Consider the following 26,734-nt stretch of genomic DNA (forward strand, 5'->3'; position numbering starts at 1 on the left):
TGTTTGTATTTCATTCCTTTACAGCTGGGGAAGTTCAGGTTGAGGAATTTGCGGGCCGATCTTTTGGCATTCCTGGGTGGTAGGTCCACTAGGTTTAGCATATAGAGTGGGGCATCTGCATGAATGATTTTGTGTACAGTCGTGCAGATCTTGAACTCAATTCGTTCCTTGAGTGGGAGCCAGTGCAGTTTCTCTCTGAGGGGTTTCGCACTTTCATATTTAGGTGTTCCAAAAATGAGTCTGGCTGCGGTGTTCTGGGCTGTCTGGAGTTTCTTGATGGTCTGTTCTTTGCAGCCTGCGTAGAGCGTTACAGTAGTCCAAGTGGCTTATTACTAGTGACTGTACTAGGGTGCGGAAGATGTTTCTTGGGAAGAAAGGTTTTATTCTTTTGAGTTTCCACATCGATTGGAACATTTTTTTCGTCGTGTTCTTTGCGTGGGTGTTGAGAGTGAGGTTTCGGTCAATGGTGACTCCAAGGATTTTCAGATTTTCTGAGATAGGAAGTGTGCAGTAGGGTGTGGTTATTGTAGGGGAGGTGAGAACTAGACATTGAGTTTTTTCTGTGTTGAGTTTTAGCTTGAATGAGTCCGCCCAAGAGTTGATACCACGTTCCCTTTTCATGCATATTTTATTTGCTTTTCCTTCTTTTGTTTATATATGATGTTGGTCTTACGTTTTCTCCTGTATATATGATGTTGGTTGTATGATTTTTACTTGTTTTTTTATTCAAAGTCTTTTATATTTGCATTTTGAAGACAGCATGTTTTACTTCTGTATGTCTTCCTTGTTTCAACATAAGCTGTGCGCGTATTTGTATGATGCTGCTTTTATGATATGCTTTAGTATATATAGGTTTCCATATAATACCTCATGGATATTTTATCTATTGTCCTTCATATATGCATGTATTTTAAGATAGTATGATCTATTTTTACATGTTTTGAATGTTTAGTCCTTCCTATAATTAGTCCCTCTTACAATTATTTATTTATTTACACGACCATTTTGTGTAATTTTTTGGTGACATTATAACATCCCACATATGCATAATCTGTGTATACGTCACTTAGAGACTTTACGTTCATCATTATTGATTATTTTTTATCATTATTTTTATTGTTGTATTTTATTATATGTTGACCTCTTATTGTATATTTATTACTTATTTGAATGTTTTATTTGATTATTTGATTCTGTATATGTATTTGTTTGAAAGATTTATTTGATTTATGTTTTTATAGACTCCTGATGCAGGCCTGTAGGCCGAAACACAACAGTTGTGTCGAGTCTTTTTTTCAATAAAGAAGTTTTTATGATATTGTCTCCAGGATTTGTATTTCCGTGGTCAAACATCCCACTTTTTACCTATTTCTGTGTTTTCCCGTGGGGCGTTCGAGTTCTCCGCTTGATTGCGGATTTTTTTTGAACATATACCCCTGAACCTGGGATGGACTGAGGTACAGGAGACACAGCTGTGCTTACTTGCCACACACTTTACAGGGAAAGATCCTGAAAGATAGAAAAGCACATGCTACATGCAGTTGGTTCTTTAAGCAGAGGGTCTGGGGTCTGCAAGCTGAAGCGCATCTAGGGCCAATGCAGAGAGCAAAATGACTAAGGAAGGGCAAGACATGGAAAGAAAATGTCCTCCAAACATCCCGCTTTCCATGTGGGTCCTCTCCTTGCCCTCTGGTGGCCAGAACTGGTGGCTGCTATGGACTGTTTTCTGCTGTCTTCCATGTTCCAGACTTCAGTGAGTCCGGTCCGGATTTTCCAGGTTGCCAGCCTTGCTCTGCTGGGTTGTTCTGGAACAGCACCCTTACTTGGCTGGTGATTTACTGCAGCTGTGGGTCAGCTGCTGAGAGGCTTATTAGCTTCTGTGAGCCTTGCTTGCCTTGCCTTGGTATCAAAGGTCATCCATGAGTTCCTGGTGGTTTGTTGGAGTTCCTCTGAAAGTTTCCTTTGTGTTGGACCCTGCCTGTTCCTGGACTTTGACTTTGCTTGCTTCCTGTGCCTTTGACCCTTGGCCTGGACCTGGACGTTGCTTTCCGCCTGCCTAAAGACTCTGGTTAGTTTATGGATTACCCGTGTTTGCTGCCGGCCCCTTTGACCTTGCTGTGCTACTGGATAATGTTTACTGTCTACTATTAAAGCCTCTTCTAGTCATATTCTGTGATTCCTGCCTGTTGTGTTCAGCACTGCTTTCTGCTTGGGTGATTTGCCTGCCGCTGCCGCTCCTCGGCAGTGGTCCAAGGGTTCACAAACCTAGTTCCTGCTTTGAGAATGTGACACCTAGCAGCCGCTCTATTACTCGCCTTATCTTGGCCGACAAGGCCCTTCTCTCTGTACCAGCCTTTGTGTCTCTTGTGGAATTTCAGCTCATTCTTGAAGCAATGATAATATTCCACACACTGCTGCAGCTGCTTACTCTCTACCTGGGAACAGAGGCAAAGAAATTAAACAGCAACTTAACAAATGCACAGCTCAAGCCCCAAACGGCAAAAGATGGGATATGCCAGGGGTTCCCAAACTTTTTTGGTTTGCGGTACCGCCCCCCCCCCTCGGTCACCTGGGTCTCGCCCCCCCCCCCCCAGCCACATGGGTCTTCCTTTCCCTGCAGACCCCTCCCCTCACACCAGCACACCTCTGCCTTCCCTAAATCCAGCATCGCTCACTACCTTCCTTCCAGCAGGTCCAGGACTGCTGTCGCTTCCTTCCCCTTCCCCTACTGTTGCTGCAGTGCTTGCAGCTTACATTTTCAGGCCGTCTGCAATTCACACAGGCACTCCGGGGCCTTCCCAGTTTGCCGTGTTCGGCCCTCTCTGATGCAACTTCCTGTTGCGAGGGCCGGACGCAGCAGAGGGAAGTCCCCGCAGTGGCTTTGTGAATCGCAAACGACTCGAAAATGTAAGCTGCAAGCATGGCAGTGGGGGAAAAGGCAGGAAGCTGCAGATGCCGGACCTGCAGAAGGGGAAAGTAGGGAGCGGAGTGCCGCGGCACCCCTGAGAGTTCGCTGTGGCGCATCGGGGTGCCGCAGCGCAGTTTGGGAACTGCTGGGATATGCGCTTCCTCGCAGTGTGTTTGCTCAGTTCGCCACAGTGCCTCGGCTGGGACTGCGGGCATTGTGCATTCCCTTCTGCCCCTACATCATTATCTCCTGCTAAGAGAAGTGAGCAATGCAGGAGCTATGAGCACCCTCTCACCCACAGTCAACATCATGCCCTAGAAAAGTCCAGGGAGAGATGCCCCCCATCCCCCTCCTCAGCCAGCACAATTCGCCACTACATTATCTGCTTGGAAGGTGGTCTCTGCTCTCTCACCATCTTCAGCATCTTGTAGAAATCCTTCGTGTAAATGGAGAAAGCCTTGTTAAAGAGACCCTGACCCTGGGACGGCCAGATATTGCTGCCTATGGAGAAAAAAAAAAAAAAGAGAGCATTACAGCCCCTTAGCCCTGCCACAGATACCCCTTACAGAACAACGAAAATTTGCTAAAAAAAATCACATACATAACACTTTACCCGTTGACCTTGGAAGGTAAAGATCTTTGCAGTGCTTAGGAGTCTCTAATAGTTGATCATTGTGATTTCTTCTACCACCTGCCAGAATTAACAGACACTGATTGATGAGTTCTTATACTATTTATGGGCCTCCCAACATGGCTTCCTCTGCTTACTTGCTGGTACTGTTCAGCCAGCGATGGTCGGTGTGTTTTTAATGCCTACCGCCACCTCTGGAATTATGCATGGATAATCAATGCTGGTCCATGTCCAGTTACCAGCGTTAATTGTCCAGGTATGTGCAGATGGCTGGCAATGATTACTGGCCTAAAAATGGCAAGTACAAATCAAGGTCCAGTATACATACGAAGTATCACATACCATGTGTAGCGTGTTTATCTTGTTGGGCAGGTTGGATGGACCGTACAGGTCTTTATCTGCTGTCATCTACTATGTTACTTAACCGGATAAGTACCAATATTCAGCCCTTAAACGGTTAAGTTAAACAGGTCAAAGATAGCACACTGCTATTTATTTGGTCCTATTTGGATGGTTAACTTACCCGATTAAGAGCTGAATATAGACACTTATCTGGTTCATCGACAGCGCCCCCAGGCTGCCCACGTAACAGTCGGTTTTGGCTTTAGTGGTTAGACAGGACATTTAGTGGCACTATCCGGGTAGGCTGCTTCTGAATATTCCCTCAAGACCCACTCGGTGCCAATTCACTCGGCAAGAGGCTCTCTTACTCTGTTAACCGGCGTTGAATATTGACCCCTTTGTCATTAAAAACAGCAACATAGAACTGTGTAAATTTTTTATTTTTAGGGCACAAATCTGGAATTCCAATTTCAAGACGAAATAAAATAAACAAAACATAAGGGAGTCTGGAATTCTGTTCTCTGACATTGAACCAGTGTTGTATAGTAACTAAGTAAACGTTAACTAGTTACCGTACTTAAATAAAAGTTTTCTTACTTGTACAGGATAACATTTGTTACTTTTACTTCAGTAATAATTTTGCCAGTTTTTAACCTCTTTTACGTAGTTACATCTGGTGCTTGTAGTTAAAAGTAAAAGCGGAAGGGAAACGTAAATGACGATTCTTCAAGTAAACTAAATGATAGCAAAATCCTGTTCTCAGTTTTGCTCTATCGCAAACCCTTGTCACACAAACAGTGGATCATCTCATGTTAAATTTTGCAGTTCAGTGAATATAACCAATAACCTGCGTTTGTTGAACTGGTTCTTGACTGGTCTCCAGCCAACAGAACGGTGACGAGTTGGGTCCTTTTAAACCGGAGCTGAAGCTGGTAGCAATTCTTGGCGAACAGACATATGTATCTACCACAACAGACTGCTCGTCATCCCATGGGAAATTTTACATTGGGGTAACTGGCCACTGGATTGTCTTTAGGGATGAAGTTTGCGTGTCTGGCCTAAAGACTGAAGGGTTTCCACACATCTGACGTTCTTGCATCAGTTCTCAAAGATATTCAAATAGTGCCTTTTTTGTACTTGGACAGCATGACGGTAAGATAAAGATGCAAGTGATGAATTAAATGTAGATGATAACGACAATCCTATATAATAAAAAGCACCTCCAACATTCTGAAGCTGACTCCGTGGCACTGTGGCAGTGTAGGGTTCGTAAGTCTGTAGTTCAGCGTTTCATTGGCTCTCACTGTCAACGAAGAACCAATCAGACAGAACGGAACTTGGAGGAGGGAAGTGGAGTGGATTGAATCTCTAACAAACAATCATATACAGGGAGGTACGAACATCAGTGGAGGCAAGTGCACAGAACGGAAGGGAAGACAAACAGTTAATCACTTTGTCACTCACACACACTCAATCACTCTGTGTATCTCTCTCTTACACTGTCTGTAAAACACACTGTCACTCTCAGTGGCCAAAAAAGCAAACAGGATGCTAGGAATTATTAGGAAAGGGGTGCAAAATAAGACCAAGAATATTATAATGCCTCTGTACTGCTGTATGGTGCAACCTCATCTCGAGTATTACGTTGAATTCCGGTTGCCATATCTCAAAAAAAAGATATAGCAGAATTAGAAAAGGTTCAAAGAAGATCAACCAAAATGATAAAGGGGATGGAACTTTCCCATGAGGAAAGCCAATTTAGGTTAGGGCTCTTCTAAGAGGGAATATGACTGAAGTCTACAAAATCCTGAGTGGTGTAGAACAAGTAGAAGTGAATCGGTTTTTCACTCTTCCAAGAAGTACAAAGACTAGGAGACATTCAATGAAATTACATGGAAATACTTTTAAAACAAATAAAAGGAAATATTTTTTCACTCAAAGAGCAAAGCTCTGGAACTTGCTGCTGGAGGATTTGGCAACAGGGGTTAGAGTATCTGGGTTTAAAAATGGTTTGGACAAGTTCCTGTTATTGAGATGAACATGGGGGATTGGTAGCATGGAATGGTGCGTTTGGGTTTCTGCCAGATACTTGTGACCTGGATTGGCCACTGTTGGAAGCAGGATACCGGGCGAGATGGACCACTGGTCTGACCCAGTATGGCTATTCTTATGTTTACTGGATAAACACTGGAAAAATTCCACTTCCCCTAGTAAGTCTCCACCCCCACCCTCAGTTTTTGTGCCTTTGATTTATTTATTTATTACATTTGTACCCCGCGCTTTCCCACTCATAGCAGGTTCAATGCGGCTTACATATTATATACAGGCACTTATTTGCACCTGGGGCAATGGAGGGTTAAGTGACTTGCCCAGAGTCACAAGGAGCTACAGTGGGAATTGAACTCAGTTCCCCAGGATCAAAGTCCACTGCACTAACCACCGGGCTACTCCTCCACTAGCAACGTTCCATGTAGAATCTCCAATAGTAGCAACATTCCATTTAGAAGTCGGCCCTTGCAGATCACCAATGTGGCCGCGCAGGCTTCTGCTTCTGTGAATCTGACGTCCTTCACGTACGTACGTAAGTGCAGGACGTCAGACTCACAGAAACAGAAGCCTGCGCAGCCTTCTACATGGAATGTTGCTAGTGGAATAGCAACATTCCATGCAGAATCTCCAATAGTAGCAACATTCCATGTAGAATCTCCAATAGTAGCAACATTCCATGTAGAACCTCCAATAATATCTATTTTATTTTTGTTACATTTGTACCCTGCGCTTTCCCACTCATGGCAGGCTCAATGCGGTTTACATGGGGCAATGGAGGGTTAAGTGACTTGCCCAGAGTCACAAGGAGCTGCTTGTGCCTGAAGTGGGAATCGAACCCAGTTCCCCAGGACCAAAGTCCACCACTCTAACCACTAGGCCACTCCTCAGTCCTAAGTGACACAAACCTATGTATTTGATTTCACTGGAAGAGATACACAGCAATAGTATCTGTGGCATGAAAACACCAGTACCTTCAAAAGAATCCCTAATTAATTGGAATATAAATAATTTACTATTCTAAACAGTTAAGAATTTTAAGTCCTAGTATGATCTCAATCCCTCTAATGTGCTTGCATTGTGGTTTCTGGTGTGGTATTTAGAACTGCACAGCAGTGTAGAATTTTGTGCGTCTTGTGAAGCTTCTTTTGTAGCTGAACTATTTACCACACTCAGTACATGAGTCTCTCTATACAGTCAATATTTTTTCAGGGATTTCCTTGTTGCTGATAATTTCATCACAAAAAAAAACAACCAAAAAAATTTTCTTGGGAAAGGGGGGCGACTTGCTACATACGTAGGTGGGAAAAAAAAAGTTAAGGCCTCTTACAAAGTCTTATCTTATACCTAATTAGTTCTAGGGGAGGAGGGAAAGGAGGAGCAAATTGATATGTTTAATTATGTATTTATTGAAACCAGGGGCGTAGCTACGGGCGGGCCTGGGTGGGCCCAGGCCCACCCAATTTCAGCTCTGGCCCGCCCACCCAAGCGCACACACACTGCCCGCCCACTTTTCCTCCAGGCCCGCGCCAGCCCCAGCTCCCATTGCCAGCCAGGGGCAGTGACGTAAGAGATGGGAGGAGCCTGCAGAGCCAGCAGCCAATGCTTCAAGGCTGCCTGCGGTGCCACGCTTTTTATTTTCAACATTTTTTGTCGTTAGCGCTCAGCTCAGTCAGCTGAGCGCTTCTTCTTTTTATAGCGCCGGCCCTGCTGCTCAACAGGAAAAGCAGCAGTGGCCGGTAATGGGAGCTGGGGCTGGCGGGCCTGAATCGGGAGAGAGAAAACAGATGGAAGGATGGGAGAGAAAGAGGGAAAACAGATTGTGACAAGGCTACATCCCCGATGTATAGAGTGAAGCAGCAGAACCATGAACTACATATCCCAGAATGCATTTCCAGTCCTAGCAGTGAGATCCCAGGGGATAGGCAAGCTGGCCATATACCTGACCACAAGAGGGAGGGTGAATGAAGGAGCCAGTTCCCGGGACCAGCAATCTGTATATCATGCTGCCCACCTGTAATAGGGAGGGGTGGGCTGAGAAGCAGGAGGAGGATTGGATGGAAGAGGGAATTAATCAGCCTGAGCAGGGGAAGAAAGCAGAACGGAATGGGAGCTTGAGAGTTGAGGAAGGCATCTCCTGAAGGTTTGGAAACCTACATGGTTTGGGGAATTTATTTTGGTTTAAACCCTGCTTAAGTAGAGAAGCCTGGTTTTCTTTTGGGGAAACCCTGAGTGGTGGGGGAATTACTACCCTGTTTTGAAACCTGATTATTGTGAGAACCTCTGAAGTTGGAAGGCTGGTTTATGAAGGAGGGCTGCCTGGTAGGAAGAGGGGTTCAGTTCAGGAGGAGAGGAGAAGTGCAGGCTGAAAATCCTTGGGCAAGACAGGTCCCTAAAGAACTGAAGCAGGCTGAAATACCTTGGGTGGAAGGAAGTCCCAAAAGTATTGAACCTCCTGAAAGTAAGGGCTGCTTGGTGATTAACATTGTCTTGAGGGGAAATCCTGCTTGTGGGACAAGTACTATTTGTTTGCTACTGACTGGGACCAAAAAAGCAGGGATTTCCAAAGGACTATTCCATTCCCCTCCGGAAAGGGAGCAAAGTCTTTATGTAATTGGTTGATGTACTAAGCCAGGCAGAACAGCCCTGCCTGAGAAGCAAGTCTCTACTCTGGAGGGAAGTTTTGTTTATGAATCTGGAAAATAAAGGAATGTTTTTGAAGTATTTCCTGGTGGCAGTTTTGTGAAGTTCTGGCTATTCAGGGGAGGCAGCTTCCTCCCCCATACTGGAGCAGCGGGCCCGTTTACAAGATGGAAGGATAGGAGAGAAAGAGGGAAAACAGACGGATGGATGGGGAGAGAGACACTGGATGAAAGGATGGGGAGAGAAAGAGGGGAGATGGATGAAAGGATGCAGAGAGAAAGGGGAGAGACTGGAAGGATGTGGAGAGAGAAGGGACACTGAACAGAAAAGGGTAGAGAGATAGACACTGGTTAGAAGGAGGGAGAGAGAGACATTAGATGGAAGGATCAGGAGAGAGGGTAGATGGGTGGAAGGATGGGGAGAGAAAGAGGGAAGATGCTGGATGGAAGGGTAGGGAGAAAGAGGTGACACGATGGAAGGATGCAGAAAGAAAGAGGGGAGACAACTGGAAGGATGGGGAGAGAGAGGGGAGACACTGAAAGGATGGGAAGAGAAAGGGGAGAGCTGCTGGATGGAAAAGGGGAGTAGTGAAAGACTGGAGAATAAGAGGAAGGGGCATGGGGAGAACAAGGGTGAGAAAAAGATGAAAAGCCATAAGTAGATGAAGGAAATTAAAGAATGGATAGTAAGAATGAATTAAATCAGGACAGAGAGAGAGAGGCAGAAAAATATTGAAGAAAGCAAAGAAAAAGGAGAGAAAAATGACAAATGGCCAGGAAAACCTGGCAGAAGAGTTAAGCGAAAACGAAGGAAAGCAGAATCTAGAGACTGGGAGCAACACAATGAGAAAAAGTAAATGGCCATACGACAAAGGTAAAGAAAATAATTTTATTTTTAATTTAGGATAAAGTAATATGGTACCTGTGTTAATACTAGGACTAGGGGGCACGCAATGGACCTACAAAATAATACATTTAAAACAAATCAGAGAAAATATTTCTTCACTCCACGTGTAATTAAACTCTGGAATTTGTTGCCACAGAATGTAGTAAAAGCAGTTAGCGTGGTTTAAAATAGGTTTTGGATATCTTTCTAAAAGAAATGTCCATATGCCATTATTCAGATGGACTTGGAAAAGTGGAGTGGAGGAATAGCCTAGTGGTTAGTGCAGCAGACTTTGATCCTGGGGAACTGGGTTCAATTCCCACTGCAGCTCCTTGTGACTCTGGGCAAGTCACTTAACCCTCCATTGTCCCAGGTACAAATAAGTACCTGTATATAATATGTAAACCACTTTGAATGTAGTTGGAAAAACCACAGAAAGGCGGTATATTCCCTTTCCCTTATATCTAGGATCAGCAGCATAAAATGTATTGTACTTGCCAGGTACTTATAACCTGGATTAGCCACTGTTGGAAACATAATGCTGGTTTTGATGGACCTTCTGTCTGTCCCAGTATGGCAACACTTATGAATAAAAGCCTTAATCTGGATCCCGTATTGGCCCAAAAGATCTTGATGCAGTGAATCTGCTAAACATACAATTTCCTTCTCTTTCCAGGTCTCAAAACACCGCATATTGCAACCTGGAAGTAAACTGCCCCTATCCTGCATCAATTTTTGTACTGTTAATTACACAATAAAGCTGTTAGCTACATTGAACCTGATCTATTGGAATAATGTGGGCTATAAATAAATAATAAACCACTGATTTTAGGCACCAGCAATAGAGGTGGTGAAAGTGATCACGCCTAAAGTCTGGCATGTGGCTGTGGCTTAAGCTAGTATACTAGAGCAGATTTGGCACTGAACTTTGCCGTTACAAAGTATTGGCTTAGCGTCCTGGGTTTTCTTTTTTTTTTTTTAATGTCAAACTTTTAGCACTATTTACAGAATTCCTTCATAGGTGTGGCTTCTTCATGCCATTCTTAGCAGCAAGTTTGCCGTCACCTAAAGTTTAAACCCCATGTAATGGCTTTGGTGCTCATTATAGTATACATGAGGTAGTAATAAGAGAGTAAATAGGCGTGTAAATGCATCTGTTTAAGTATAGTTGCAATGCCCCTGACATGCCCATTGCCCCACCCACGTCAGTGCATGAGAGAAGTTAGGTGCTCAGTTCACAGAATAGTGCCAGTTGGTGCTCGTTAACATAAATTATTGGTATTTATTGCAGTTCAAGAAGCCCTTGAAGACCTTCTTATTCGCCAAGGCTTATTCCCCTGTTTAACCTCTACCACTTGTTGGCTCTTCACCCCTGTCCTTTGTCCATGTCATCCCGTGTACCTTCCCCTCCTGTCACATTCTGTTTCTGTGCCATCTCTATATTGAATTGTATACTCTTGATTTATGTAAGCCACATTGCGCCTGCTTATGTGGGAAAGTGTGGGGTACAAATGCACCAAAATAAATAAATAAAGTTTCAGAGACCAATACTTCCTTCCTTAGGTCAGGAGAGGATACCGTAACAGCATTATACTGACCTGAGGCAGGAGCTTTTGGCCTCTGAAAGCTCACTGAAAAGGATTAGGCTATTAAATAAATTGTCTGAAATCTGATTCACTGAAAAGCAGCACTTTACCCTGTGTGACAAATGCATCTGATTAGTGTGACTAAATTTTGCTGGGGGAGGGGGGTAGAGAAAAAATTTTGTGCCCACCCACTTTGGGTTCAGGCCCACCCAAAATTGGCAGTCTGGCTACGCCACTGATTGAAACCCTATTTCTTGTCACTGTGGATTGTATTGTTTATGCTTGTACTTTCTTAATTGCAATAAAAAACAGATTTAACCATACAAACATTTCTCAGTGTACTGTTTCATGTTTTATAACAAAGCTTTTGTCACACTAACACAGAAAGGGTCACTTACCAATGCGGCATTTCCGGTGGGTTGGATTCCGGATAAAGCTTAAAAATTCTTGCTCTCCTGAGAGAGTGTTGTGATGTTTTTTAATATTTACTTTATTTCTAAAGCTTGTCCCACGCTGTGTACTTTTAAACAACCTCTCCTTTTCATTCGTTTCCTGAAATAGTGTTTCCTCTCCTCTCCTACTGAAACCTTGTCTACATTCAGAACACGCATATGGTCTCTTTCCTTTACAACTATTCTCTTCTTTTACTTCTTCCTCCTGAGTGAAGATTTTACCACAGTCCGCACATAAATATGGTCTCTCTTGGGGTGGCATCTCCAAATGGATTTGCTTTACACCTGTCGTGATGGGAATGAGCCTCAGACTCTGAAATTCATTGCCCGCACTCGTCTTCCCATTTGTACTGTGCCAAACAGAACTTCCTTCAACGTGAGATCTCTGGTGTGCGTTCAGAGTTACAGGATCCAGGAAGAATATCCCACATTTATCACATAAGCATCTTTCCTCTGTTTGTTTTCTCTCCTCTTCTCCTGTGCGTGTAATAATAACGATGGTTTGATGGCACAGAGAATTCACAGCCGAGACTCCTGTTGAATTTATTTGGATCTTTTCCGAGGTGTATTGGTTTTTGCCACAGCCTGAACCTGACGAAGGATCCTCTCCATGGCTTTCTGATAACATCTTGTTCCTTGATGGATTGTCACTGAGTTCCCAGTGATGTGTGTCTGTAATCCTGGTCCTGAAATCTTCATTGTCTAAATTAAAAGAAAACACTGGCTATTACTATGGTAACTGGAAAGCCTGAATAAGGCACTCTAGAGAAAAAAAAGGGGGGGGGCTCAGCAGGGACTAAGATTTTGGGGCAATAGCAGAAAGAATCTTCCAGCACAGACCCTCTGAGCCAGGGGCGTATCTGCGTGGGGCCACAGGGGCCTGGGCCCCCGCAGATTTTGCCCTGGACCCCCCTACCGCCGTTAACCCTCCCTCCCTCGCCTACCGCCGTCACCTACCCCGAGGTCCGCTTCCTCCGGCTTTTTTAAATATTGCTTCAGCTGGCGAGGGACCCCAACCCCCCGCCAGCCCAGCTGCGATCTTTAACTTTTTCATCCTGTGAAAGCTGCATGCATCTTTAGATAAACGTGCTGCGACGTCAGACTCCATCCAACTGGATCTAAAGATGCATGCAGCTTTCACAGGATGAAAAAGTTAAAGATCGCTGCTGGGCTGGCGGGGGGTTGGGGTCCCCCGCCAGCTGAAGCAATATTTTAAAAAGCCGGAGGAAGCGGACCTCGGGGTAGGTGACGGCAGTAGGCGGGGGAGGGAGGGAGTGTTAACGGCGGTGGGGGGGGGGGGGGGGGGGTTGACGGCGGTGGGGGGGGGGGGCTATAATGTGCCCCCTCACTCTAGCCTCTGCCCCCCCCTACCGCCAAACCTAAGATACGCCCCTGCTCTGAGCATAGGACAATAATCAGGAGAAGCTGCTAAAGCACTTCCTGTTCCCTTACTGAGAGAAAGTGTAACATCTGGAGCTCTATATTGAGCAGACCAGACTCTGTGAATCATAACTGATCATATTATAACTCCCTGATTATCTCAGGTATTTAGGTGTCAGATTGGGAATATGACTGGTGCCTGTACCAGAACCCCAGTGTGTGAGGAAAGATACCCGGAGGAGCTTGTGAAGGAGTCTCTGTGCTTTTATTCCGGTCCCTCTGTGACAAAAAAAAAAAACAAACAAACAGTGGCTTTTAAGCTTCTAGTATTATTTCTTGAAGTGTATTTCTCTAGTTTGGCCAGCAGGTGGTGCATGTTTATGTTTAAAGATATTACAGAGAACTGACTGTTCCTTCTTTTGTTAATTTGTTGTTCTGAACTCTGATTGGCCCAAGAGCTCAAAATCTCAGCTATAATGTACTGGCTTTTTCTCCAGTTTTAACCAGGGAGAAAAGAGAGAAGGATCTCTTTGCTGAGGCACTGTGAAAAGTTATAGTTGATACCATGTGAGCAGCTATATGTCCTTCCTGATCTCCCCAGGTACTAGTTAGATAGTGTTATAATTGATCCATATTCGGTTACCTGTTGTTATGTGCTGTTCTTGTTCCATCTGTTTTATGGTTCACTGTTCAATATTTTTATGACAATAAACCTTTTTTTAGTTTATTGCCTCTGCTTGTCTGGACTAAGAATCCTGGTGGTTTGTGTGTTGGGCCTGCGAGTGCTTTCTAGGAACTGTGGGACCACTAGAAGTGTGGCCCCAGTAACCTAGGAATCACTGGGGATAATTTGAGTCCTAGAGCGGGAGACTTGCCCAGAGGCGGTTGGGACTCGGTCGGTGGCAGGAGGGTGCTAGTGTAGAGCAAAAGTGGTAGGTGCAGGCGGACTTCAGCTGTGCTGGGAACAGACCCTCTAAGTGGCCGCGGGGTAGCCCCAGGTGGGTGGCTAGGTGTTTCGTGACACCCTCCTCTTACTGGACTCACCTGAGCAGCTGCTTTTTCCAGTTTCTCTTTCCTCTGATCCCGGCTCATTCCTGATACATGGTTCTTCCCCTTGTTCAATGTGGGATATAATCTCAGGAGTGACAGCAGGGCAGCCTGGTCCAGGGATATGAACATTGCATTACGTTTCTCAAAATCACTCTGGGCATCATTCCCCCAAATTCAGGGATTAGAAACATTTCCAGCATAAAGATATTTGCACTTTCAAGTAGTAGTGTAAACCCTCTCTACATCTGTTCAGTCTGGCTCAAGGAGGTTTGATGAACAGGAGACGGCAGGAGCATGCTTTGCTCGTTATCTGGGCTGAAGCCAATAGACGGAGCTTGTCACCCTATCAATTACATTGGTTTGAGTGTACCAAGATGGCAGCAGCTGCACTAGGAGAATGAAAACCTCCTTGGCTTCAGCTTTGTGATGTCACACCATCTGCTATTAATCAAACCTACTTGGTCTGGCTTCTACTATAAATATATTATCACATGACTCATTATATCCTAGAAAGCAAATGAAAGGGAGAGGGCAGTGGCGATCCTAGGTCAGCTGCCACCAGGGGTGGATGGCTGCTGCGCACCCCCCCCCCCCCCCCAGGTGCAGTGGCGTCCATCCCCCCAGGGTGCAGCACGACACCCCCCTCCCCAGGTGCATTCTTAGCTGCTGGGAGCAGCTGCACGGCTGTCGGCTCCACTGGCTCCCTGCTCCCTCTGCCCCGGAACAGGAAGTAACCTGTTCCGGGGTAGAGGGAGCAGGGAACCAGCGGAGCCGACAGGCGCGCGGCTGCTCTCTGCACCCTCCAGCAGCGTGCACCCGGGGCGGACCGCCCCCACCGCCCCACCCTTGGTACGCCACTGGGAGAGGGCGATCGCAGATCCTGTTATGTATTATTGCAGGTCCAAGGGGGGGGGGGGGGAAGCAATACCAAACCACAAGGAGAGGGGCTCCATTGCGGGTAGAAGAGGGGGGGCACTACTATTTACACATCTAGCTATCTATATAAATATAATGTGAGAACCACAATATTAAATCACTGCTCCACCTTCACAATCGATCATCAGATACTTAAAGAGTCCCAACTGTCCCCTACATCGCTCAATCATCAATTCAAAATGTCATCTCTATTATAAAAGTCCAGGATCCCATCCATTCAAATGTCATGATATGGGTATTTCCATCCAATAACAGCAATGTTTTGTGGTCAAAGCTTACTCCTATAGGTCACTTTCTGTCACACCAACAGAAGAAAAACAGCTGGAAAGACACTTATCTCAATGAAATGTCAATGCTCTGGGGAATCAAGGATCTCTCACACTTGATAGATATAATCTATATCTCTAGGGAACATTATTTTGATTGCATGGGATTTCACTTATTCTCACTTGAGAGTATTTGGAGAGATTCAATTTGATTTTTCATACACCTAATTGGTCTTCAGGACAACCTTCATTGGGTGTTTTACACTGGCTCCCAATTGTGGACCTTTTACTGTTCAGTAGGACTCAACCCCAATATTCAATATCAATGTTACTTAATCTCCAAAGAGTAGTTGTGAATAACGTGGCAATAATTCTCACGCTATAATGGAGGAAAAAGCCTCTGTATCCCCGATCCAGAAAATCTTATATTCTTTTTTTTTTTTTTTTTTTTTTAACCAGGAGCTTTATTGAATGACTATCACATATACAATATAACATAAACACAGCCAATCATTCCCAGTAGACAAAGCCAATTCTCCGAAGGTCTCTGCTGTCACAGAACACCTTCTTAATACAAAGCCATTCCCAGTTACATTTTAACATTTTATAACAAAATTATCAACACCAAAACCTCAGCCAAAGAAAAATTCCCTAAACCCTACCCCCCAACCCTTCCTCCCAGGGACATCCCCACCTTTATATCCTGCCAATCCTCACGTCAAAAATAACCTAAGAAATACCCATAACTGCCCATACCTGTTTCCATTTAGCCAACGTGTTCTTCTCTTTAGCCCACAGTCGCTCTCTCTCAGCAATATACTCCAGAAGAGCCTTCCACTTACTCACTGAAGGACACCCAAGTTGCTTCCATGATCGAGCAATCACCAACCGACCTGCACTAAAGCAATGTTTAACTAAGATCTGTTTCCCTCCCAGCACCCCAGGAACATGTTTATTAAACAAAAACACAGCTGGATCCCAAGGAATAGGGTAGCCCACCCACACCTGTACATTCCACTGAATCGCCTTCCAGTAAGCCTGCACCTTCCGACATGACCACCAAATATGGCCATGGGTACCCCCTTAGGCCACAGTTTCGCCAACAAAGGGACGAAACCCCCCGAAACATGTGACTCAAACGGGATGGTGTGAGGTACCAACGATATAAAACTTTAGTACTATTCTCTTGAATATTAACTGCTGGGGAGCAATTAACAGTTGCTCTCTCCATTTTCTGCCATTCAGCTTCCTCATAGCACACACCTAATTCCTTTTCCCATCTGGTATGGTAATGACTGGCCTCAGGCAGAGAATCTCTCGAGTATCCATACAACAAAGTTATCAACCCCCTAGAGCCTTCATGCCGAACACAAATTTCTTCTAAAAAGGTCACTTCCGCGAACAATTTCTCCCTGATACCAGGAGATTGAAAGAAATGCAAAAGTTGGTTATAGGCATATTGATCCCTGTGAGGCAATCTGTAGGTACCCGCCAGGTCAGCAAACGGAACAAATCCAGTACCCTCCACTAGTTGCCCCCATAAATCTAACCCTTGTCGCCTCCATCTAGTAAAAGCTGAATGATAGCATATAATTCAGCGGAAAGGCTGAATGATATGCTATAGGGGACAAACGAGAATTATAAAATCTTATATTCTGATTGCATGGGGGTGAGATCTTCATCGGCTAAAAAAACCTCTGTTTTGAAAAATACAGTTTGAATTTTCAATATCCTGTATGCTTACTATTTTTGTGTGTTTGTAATCACAAAGCATCAAGCACTTATCTTAATGTTCCAGTATTCCGACAGGGTCCTGTTTCGCCGTATCCGGCTTTTTCAAGGAAATAGAGCTCGTGCTTATGCTGGTATTCTTCTCCCAGCGTAACTTAGGTAAGTTAGATAAGCATAAGCAGCACGAGGTCTATTTCTTTGAAAAAGCCGGATATGGCGAAATGGGACCCCGTCGGAATACTGGAATAGTAAGATAAGTGCTTGATGCTTTGTGATTACAAACACACAAGTAAAAATAGTAAACATACAGGATATTGAAAATGCAAACTGTATTTTTCAAAACTGAGGTTTTTTTTACGCAATGACGATCTCACCCTGTGCAATCAGAATATAAGATTTTCTGGATCAGGGATACAGAGGCTTTTTCCTCCATTATAGCGTGAGAATTATTGCCACGTTATTCCCAATTGTGAACTGCATTCATTTTAAAAGGTGCTGCATTTAGCTTTTTGGATTTTGCAAAGAGACAGACCTGAGTATTTAGCTCCTAAATTGGTTCCCTATGTCCTGTGTCGTCCATTGCATTCAAGCCAAGGAGTTTTACCTTTCATTGGATGTATCAGGGGTGTTTGTTGGGGATCTAGGGCTTTCTCACTGGCTACCCCCCTTGGTTGTGGAATAAACTTGCCTTGAGTTTCGCTAACCATCAAGTTATCCCAACTCACTCTGTACCACCAGGGCCGGTGCTAGGGTTTCTGGTAACCTCCTGCAGCCTATTAGTCAGCGCCCCCTACCCATCCAGGGGCGGGGTCACTATGGCTCTGCCCCTACAGTAGCCACACCCCTTTTACCGGCCATGGCACATACAAACAGGAATCACTGAAAATATTACACCTGTAAAGAAGAAAATTAACTTGTTTTTTCTTCATTATAAATAATTTCTGTAAGCTGTTACAGCTCCAGTATACCCAAAATGACACAAACCAAATTAGCATACAGACCAGGAATTAGGAGAACGATATGTTATCAAAATCTCAGAAACTAACAAACAGATCCCTATTCAGACACTTGGCCTTGCAGTCACATATGCAGAACAGAGATAGCCCCTCTTCAAATTTAACCTGAAATCCTAAGAAGCTAGACTCTGCATGCAGCACAATACCAGAAAAACAGAACATTGCTATACATTGCAAAATAAGACAGCAGATGTAAATTCTCAAACTGAACATTACTATAAATTCAGATCCAAGGACAATAATTAACTGTTATTATCTCTTGCCTTTTGATGTTTGTTATTTTATGTCTTATTCTCAATTTGTATAATTGTTCTTCTTGTACTGTAGCTTGCACTACAGACTTTGTAAGCCACTTTGAGCCTGCGATCAGTGGGAAAATGTGGGATATAAATGTAATAATAAATAAATAAATAAATAAATAAATAAACAAACGTATTCCAAACACTAAAATGAAAATAAATGATTTTTTTTCCTACCTTTGTTGTCTGGTGACTTAGTTTTTCTGATCATGTTGGTCCCAGTCTCTGATTCTGCTGTTCTCTATCTGTTCTCAACTCCGTTTCCAGGGATTCCTTTACTTTCCTCCTTTCTTCATTTCTTGCCCTACATCCATAGGTAAAAGCTGGGTCCTCCGCGGACTTTACTAGAGAAGGTACAGAGTGGATCCAGCTTTTGCCTATTTTCTCCATCCATGTGTAGTTTTCTCTCCTCTTTTCCTTTTCCCTCAGCTCCGTTCAGTATGCATCTCCTTCCTTGGTCTTCCCTCCCCTTCATCCATGTCCAGAATTTCTCCTCTCTCCCCTCCATCTATGTGCATCTCCTCTTCTGTCTTCCTTCCCATCCATGTCCAGCATTTCTCCTCTCTGCTTTCCTCTCTATCCATGTGCATCTACTTCCTGTCTTCCCTCCCCTCCATCCATGTCCAGCATTTCTCCTCTCTCCCTTCCCCTCCATCCATATGCATCTCCTTTCTCTGTCTTTCCTTCCCTCCATCCCTGTCCAACATTTTTTCTCTCTTGCCAGCCCTCCACTCCATCCATGTCCAGCATTTCTCCTCTCTCTCCACTCCATCCATGTGCATCTCCTTCCTGTCTTCCCTCTCCTCCATCCATGTCCAGCATTTCTCCTGCCATCCCCTCCTACAGCAACTCTCCTCTCTCCCCTGCCCTCCCCTCCATCCATGTACGTCCCGCAACTCTCCTCTCTTCCATGCCTTCTCCTCCATCCATATCCAGCAATTCTCTCTCTCCTTCCCTCCTCTTCATGTACAGTGATTTCTCCTCTCTCCCCTACCCTCTCATCCACGTCCAGCGATTCTCCTCTGCCCTCCCCTCCATGTGCAATGGCTCGCTTCAGCCCCCCCACCCCCCTTTTAAGCCCCCAAGTTCCAGTTCCAACCCCAGCCGTCACCTGCCCACCCTCAGCTTCCCACAACAGCCCTCCTTTCCTTCCTGCCGCCCTACCTTTAAAACTTTTATATTACCTCAAGTTACAGCAGCGGTGTGCAGCAGTGAAAGCAGCCAGGCTCGGCTCACCTTGTAGGGGTATTTCCCTGTGATCTAGCCTAAGCTGGTCTTGGCCTATACAAGCCTATGACATCTTGGTATAATAAGATGGCTGCTGCAACATCTCTGTGTCAGCAAGATCCAGCTTCAGCTTGTGGAAAATCACTGACAGGCTTGCTAAAGCCAAGGACAGTCTGTGTTCTAAACACCCCCTTCTATCACCCTGAGAACGGAGAAGGGAGGCAGACATGGCTCCAGAAGTTACCATTCTCCAAGGTCACAAAACAAAGAACTCTTCTTGCCATGTACTGAGCTGGACAAGATCATGATTGGTTCCTACCGTCACCTGACCGAGAGGTACGGGGAAAGTGGGAACAGAAGTAAGTTAGTGAGTCGGAGACCCTTGGAAGAGGGGCAACTGGTAAGAGGACCTGAGAAATCCAGCAAGGCTCGGGGGAGCCAGAGACTTTGTATGATACCAACCTCGTGACCTGCATCCTGGTGCAAATACCTGTGGCAGAGATATTGGCTCTGATAACCAAAGGAGTGACGGGAACCTACGTGGGCTGATAAAGACCTGCACTACATAAGACACAGACAGCTAAAATAGCGTCTGGGGAGATTCTGCTCCGGTCTTATCTGAAGCCGTCATCAGGACAGCGTGGTAAGATCACAGTGATATATTTCCTGGTCTGGGGTTAGGCAGTGGTTTTATCTAAGTACGACTGGTTTATGTCAGCTCTTGGTCAGGGAAAGCAGCTAATGTGTATTTTGCATAAGATGTGATAAGTTTCATAAGGATTATTAGGTTATCATTTGTACTGTTCTAATCATTAACGTACCTAGTCTCAGGATAATCAGAGTGTAGTTTAGACAATATATTTTCGGTAGTGCTCATATCAGTAAGGGATATTTTTATTGCATAAGCTAGCGCAGGGTATTTCTATTTTCTTATCCATAATAAAGCTAATATATATATATCTATCAGCTGTGTCTTTCTTTTTCACTCTACACACCAACACCTGGAGAGGTGCCAGAAGCAAGATTCCTGTATCTCACCCTAGACAGAGCTAGTGAGTCTGTTAGGCAGACTTATGCATCAGGGAATCTTGGTATAAGTAATCTGTGGGTACCTGTTGCCCTAGGTATTATTTATCTCACCCTACAACCTCCAGCCTTCCTTTTCTGCTGTGTCCCGCCCTCGAAGAAACAGGAAATTACGTCAAGAGGAGGGCGGGACACTGAGATGGAAGGGAAGGCTGGAGGCGAGTCGAGTTTGGCTGCTTTCACTGCTACCTGCCGCCGGTGTGACTTGAGGTAAAATACAAGTTTTAAAGGCAGGGCAGCAGGAAGGAAAGGAAGGCTGTTGTGGGAAGCTGAGGAATGAGAGCTGCCCGAGTCTCCCGGCAGCGGTAAGCATGGCTTGTGGCAGCCTCCAGAGGTCGGCGCCCCCCCTGCCATGTTTATCGGGTTGCGCCGGCCCTGTGTACCACGCATCTTCTTCCCATCATATATCTGCTCTTGGTCCCTCAGCTATATGGTAAGTCATACTGTAGAAAATCTTTAGCATCATATCTATGTTAGTTGAATGTTCTAATGCATGTTTATTATGTGTATCTTCAGTATTATTATTATTTATTGCATTTGTACCCCACATTTTCCCACCTTTTTGCAGGCTCAATGTGGCTTACAGAGTGTTATTATGATGTAGTCATTACATGATCTTAAATACAATCGATAGTAGGCTGGAGGTAGATGAGGATTTAGATGGGAAGGTGTTGGGTAAGAAACAGCACCACGGGCCTTTAAAAATGGAACACAGTTCTTTAATGAATGAGCCTTGACAAAAAGACCCGACACGGGCCGTGTTTCAGTGACTAGCACCTGCGTCAGGGGTCACAGTGATGACGTGGAAAACTTGGGGAATAACTCGAATATATTCCTCTACAATATATTATTCCTTACCCCACGTCTCATGTAGTAAAAGCTACAAAGCACCAAGGCACTTTCACTTTCTGTATCCATTTGTAGAGGAATATATTCGAGTTATTCCCCAAGTTTTCCACGTCATCACTGTGACCCCTGACGCAGGTGCTAGTCACCGAAACACGGCCCGTGTCGGGTCTTTTTGTCAAGGCTCATTCATTAAAGAACTGTGTTCCATTTTTAAAGGCCCGTGGTGCTGTTTTTTTTGTTTGGACTTTAGTTTGTACTTTGTTCCCTCTCTTTTGTTATATCCAAGGTGTTGGGTAAGGTCATGTGAGAGGTGTTTTTTGATGCACCTGAGAGGTTTAAGGAATGATTTCTTTCATTAAGGATGTCTTTTGTAGGCTTTGTTGAAGAGATGTGTCTTCAACGATTTGCGAAAGCTGGTTAGATTGTCCATGGTTTTCAGGGTCATGGATAATGCGTTCCATATCTGTGTGCTTTTGTACGCAAAAGTAGTGGCATATGACTGTTTGTATTTAATTCCTTTACAGCTGGAGAAGTTCAGATTGAGGAATTTGCGGGCTGATCTTTTGGCGTTTCTGGGCGGTAAGTCCACTAGGTTTAACATATAGAGCGGGGCATCTGCGTGGATGATTTTGTGAACGGTTGTATTATATCTCTGGTATTTGCATTCCAGTGCTGTTAAATACGTATATTTTTGATACTGTTTCACGGTAGTTCTATTACTAGGGTTAAATCTACTTTTTTTCAAGTTTACCTCATTTATTGCACTTATGTTTATTATAATTTTGTTAACAGCATAACAATAGTAGAAGTTTTATGTTAAACTGTACCTTCTGTACACCGCCTTGGGTGAAGCTCTTCATAAAGGTGGATAATAAATCCCAATAAATAAACAAAGTGCCCTCGGATTTACGTACACTGGCTCATCAGGACTTCGCTTGTTCCCAGAGATCCAGTTTTGACTGGGGTATGTCTGATTGCTGTTGTATTTATTGTCCTGGATTAGAAGCTCTGGGCTGCCAGGGTAGATGTGAGAGGATGAGGCTGGATTTTATTTGTACACCATTTTGCATTTTTTTAAGCTAGTAAGCAGTTGTGATGGAGGGTAAAGGAAACCACTGGTCCTCCTTAAAACACTCCCTCATAGGGCTACCTTAAGAGGCCTAGCTCTAGCATGCTCAGCATGGAGGGCGTGGTTCAGACAAAATCCCAGAGCAAGGACAAGCCAGGGAGGCCCAGAGCAGGAAGTAGCAGACCTCCAGAATACGCCCATAAAGCATATGTTTAAAGGACCAGAGGGGTAGCTGTGAGGTGAGAAAAGCCTTTCACCTTGTGCACATTGTGATTCTTCTGAGGCCTGGTAGGAACCAGACCTTTTGTCTGCTTCCATTGAACTCTAAGCTGCTTTATACAGACTCCTGCTAACAGCCAGCGAGAGGAACATATTTCTGTATGTTTTCTTTTACACCGTGGTCTGGCAGTGTTTGTGAAGGCTCCTCGCCCCACACCCTCTCAATTACAGCAGAATGTAAGATTTTTAAATAAATACAAAAAGTTATATTTACATAGTAACATAGTAGATAACGACAGAAAAAGACCTGCACGGTCCGTCTGCCCAACAAGATAAACTCATATGTGTATACCTTACCTTGATTTGTACAAGCCTTTTTCAGGGCACAGACTGTACAAGTCTGCCCAGCAGTATTTCCCGCCTCCCAAGCACCAGTCCCGCCTCCCATCTCCGGCTCTGGCAGACCGTATAAGTCTGCCCTCCACTATCCTCGCCTCTCAACTACCAGCAGGCCTAAACTAAACGGATAGTGTCGGCCTAGTGACAGCACTACACCAGGTCTCTGAGCTCATTCTTAATCTCTTCCCCACGACAGATACCCTCAGCCTCTCCCCTTCTCCTTCCAACTGTGTGCTTGTCCTTACTTCCACTTCTTCCCCTGGGAGGCTCTTCCTGTATCTAATCACCCTTTCTAGAAAGAAATATATTCTACTGATCCTACTCTAACCTCAATCAAACAGCCCCTTATGGCCATGCCACTCTCCCCTCACTATAACCCACAGATGGAGTCCCCTTACGACATCCCACTGTCCCTCACTTAAACCTTATTGAAACAGCCCTGTATTATTATTTTTTTTATTCTCTGATCATACTGCACCTCTTGACTGGATGCAAAGTTATCACTACAACACCACATCAAGAATCCTCCATCCATCCCCCCCATGCCTCCTACTGCCTTTTTCTTGATGACTCATGGCTGCTAATAAAAATGTTAAACTACTCCTTACCCAGTGACCTCAGGATCTCATAATTCTCCTTCATCACATCCTTGTAAAGCTCCTTCTGCGACTCCTCTAATTCCTCCCATTCCTCTTGGGAGAAATAGATAGCAATGTCCTCAAAGGTGACCGGGAACTGAAACACAAAAAAAACAACCCAGAAACAAATTTAGCACCGCTGCATCATGCCCATCGGAGGGGCTTCAAATCACTGAGGAAAGCATTAGTGACCAACCTTCCAATCTTTCAAAGTTAAAACTCTTCTCATCTAGCCACCCTGGAATGTCTACTCTGTAGCAGATTTTTTATATCCTGTACCAAAAAGCATTTTCCCTATGCCACTGTATTACAAGTTGATTTGGCTGCTGATTGAATGGAAGGTTAAATTTAACTTTTTAATGTTGACATTCAAACGTTTTCACCCACTGGCACCGGCGTACTTGACTCATGTTCTGGAGTGCCTGTTGCGTTCTTCTCAACAAAATTTGCTGGAGATGCTGCTGGCTAGGCTGGTAGCAACAGGATTTGGGTTCTGTATTTAGCTGGGCATTGTCCATTCTTTGGCATAACCTACCATTTGAGTTACGTTCAGAATGTAACCTATGGAAGTTTCGAAAGCAGCTTAAGGCCTGGATGTTTCCTCAGGCCTTTTCAGGATTATTGGATATAACTATATTTGCGATTTTATTTTGCGATACTACTGCCTTGATCGCAGGCTAGTCTTCCTAACAAATTTAGGAAATCTATTACACTGACAGTAAATGACTTGAACGTTTCTACAACGTAAGAAGAATATTAACCACTGGCATCTTCTACTAGAGTTTTATCATCTATGTATCATCTATGTACGGCTACCACACTCATCATCTATGTAAAAAATCGCTATAAAACCGTATCTGTGCTTTATGTCAGAAAAAGCTAAGTGGATATGGTTTTCTTTGCCGATTTTATTTTTCTCAGGGAAGGGCCTTCGAAACCCGCATTTATTGTGTCCTGGATATTGAATGATCTGCCTGGTATATACAACAACAGACATTCACTGGGAAGTTGAACAGAATAATGCCAAAGCTGCCAAGTTACCCAACTCCATGAGGAACACTTTTTGGCCTGTCCTGGTTTTGAACTTAATCCCAGAGTAGGGTGATATTTCTAGTCCCCAATTGTACTCATTGAAATCAGTGCTGCAAGTCCCAAAATGCATCAGGATAGGGTTTTTATTTGTTCAGAACTGGTTTAATATCCACCTCCTGTAACTGGGCAACTTGGCAGCTCTGGAATTCTGTCCCTCCATGATAATGAACCCCATGTAAAAATGTACTTTTTGTTGAACCTAAGGAAGCTGGAGAATACACCTAGTTTGGATCTGAAATTGGGTTTCTTGAAAATTGTTTGGTTTTGGGTCTTTCAGATTTATTAACCACCTTTATGAAGAGATTCACCCAAGGTGGTGTACTGTAACTGACAATTTTGTTCATAGCACAACAGTAACATAAGTACAAAAGTATTGCCATACTGGGACAGACCAAAGGTCCATCAAGCCCAGCATCCTGTTTCCAACAGTGGCCAATCCAGGTCACAAATACCTGGCAAGATCCCGAAAAAGTACAAAACATTTTATGCTGCTTATCCCAGAAATAGTGGATTTTCCCCAAGTCCAATTTAAGAATGGTCTATGGACTTTTCCTTTAGCAAGCTGTCCAGACCTTTTTAAACCCCGCTAAGCTAACCGCCTTTATCACATTCTCTGGCAAGGAATGCTACAGTTTAATTAGATGTTGAGTGAAGAAAACTTTTCTCTGATTCGTATTAAATTTACTACTATGTAGCTTTATCACATGCCCCCTAGTCCTAGCTTTTTTTTTGAAAGACTAAAACGATTCAAGCCTACCCGCTCCACTCATTATTTTATAGACCTCTATCATATCTCAGCCATCTTTTCTCCAAGCTGAAGAGCCCTAGCCGCTTTAGCCTTTCCTGATAGGGAAGTCGTCCCACCCCTTTTATCATTTTTGTCGCCCTTCTCTGCAACTTTTCTAATTCCACTATATCTTTTTTTGAGATGCAGTGACCAGAATTGAACACAATATTCGAGATGTGGTCCAAGTATAAATAAATACAATAAACCCCTGTTTAGTAAGCCACGCTAGTGCGGACACAGCCCGTTCACTTTGAATGGGCTATGTCGGCATTGATGCGCAGCTTAGTAAGCGGGGTGGGGGTAGGGGGTAAATGAGGTAAACTACTGCAAATTGAAACCTAATATTAGGACTAACATGAAATGGTATGAAAAATATACACATTTAACAGCACTGAAATTAATTTCATAGGAATTGTAAAATACTAAAAAGGTATCAAAAACAAATTAACAGATTTGCTCAGGGGACCAATGTTCTTCTCTTCATATCTGATCTTTTTTTGGGGGGTGGGGGAGGGAGGACTTTATAAACTTGATGGTAAAATGTATGCACAGATACACATGTAAATGATCAGAAAAATGGCACATATACGCAAAACCAATCTTTTATCACATTTGGTGGATCTGTCCAAAGGTTCAGTCCTACTGGACCTCCATTTTGGATACAATGCAACAAATGATACACACGCCATACCCTGGAAGGGAAGATTATGTATCAATCATTTTTATTGGTAAACAGTATAACAGGTTACAAGTCTTTGAACTGTACATTTACCATTTACAGTGTTGTTAACATGTCTTATCTAAACCCCCCCTTCCCCCTCGCCCCCATATCCCCTCCATTAACACATCAATTCCCAGATGGAATTGCCTGTCCATTAACGTTAAGATCTATCTGTTCAGTAAACGGCTCCTTGCCGCTGGGGTCAAAGTGTTCCAGAACGGGCTCCAACATTGTTATAGATTCTCTCCTCTTGCTGAGGAAAAGTCATGTATACCCATCCTCTCCATCCGTGACAGTGTGATCATCCTCAATCCCCATTGCTGTACCGTGGGGTAGCTGTTAGATATCCACTCTGTTAATATAGCTAGTTTTGCTGCTATAGTAGCTTTCCGCACAAACGTTTTCACACCTCTTGGAAAAGGTGGATGCAAGGCAGGACATCCGAATACGAGTGCTGAGTCATAGTGCCATCTTAC

General features: G+C 44.1%; 1 protein-coding gene across 1 annotated transcript in view; it reads right to left on the reverse strand.

Annotated features, from left to right (window-relative positions):
• The window catches only part of LOC115461585 (zinc finger protein 12-like), a 64,665-nt gene that overhangs the window by 34,364 nt on the left and 3,567 nt on the right, over positions 1-26,734 (reverse strand). Inside the window, exons 2-7 of the mRNA XM_030191555.1 lie at positions 23,629-23,755; positions 13,918-14,031; positions 11,440-12,195; positions 3,510-3,599; positions 3,321-3,409; positions 2,316-2,435 (exon numbers count right to left, since the gene is read on the reverse strand). Coding sequence (XP_030047415.1) covers positions 2,316-2,435; positions 3,321-3,409; positions 3,510-3,599; positions 11,440-12,195; positions 13,918-14,031; positions 23,629-23,755 — 1,296 coding nt within the window. The remainder of the gene's footprint in view (positions 1-2,315; positions 2,436-3,320; positions 3,410-3,509; positions 3,600-11,439; positions 12,196-13,917; positions 14,032-23,628; positions 23,756-26,734) is intronic.

This window comes from Microcaecilia unicolor, chromosome 1 (genome assembly GCF_901765095.1).
Source record: "Microcaecilia unicolor chromosome 1, aMicUni1.1, whole genome shotgun sequence".
In the NCBI taxonomy this organism is placed as follows: Eukaryota; Metazoa; Chordata; class Amphibia; order Gymnophiona; family Siphonopidae; genus Microcaecilia; species Microcaecilia unicolor.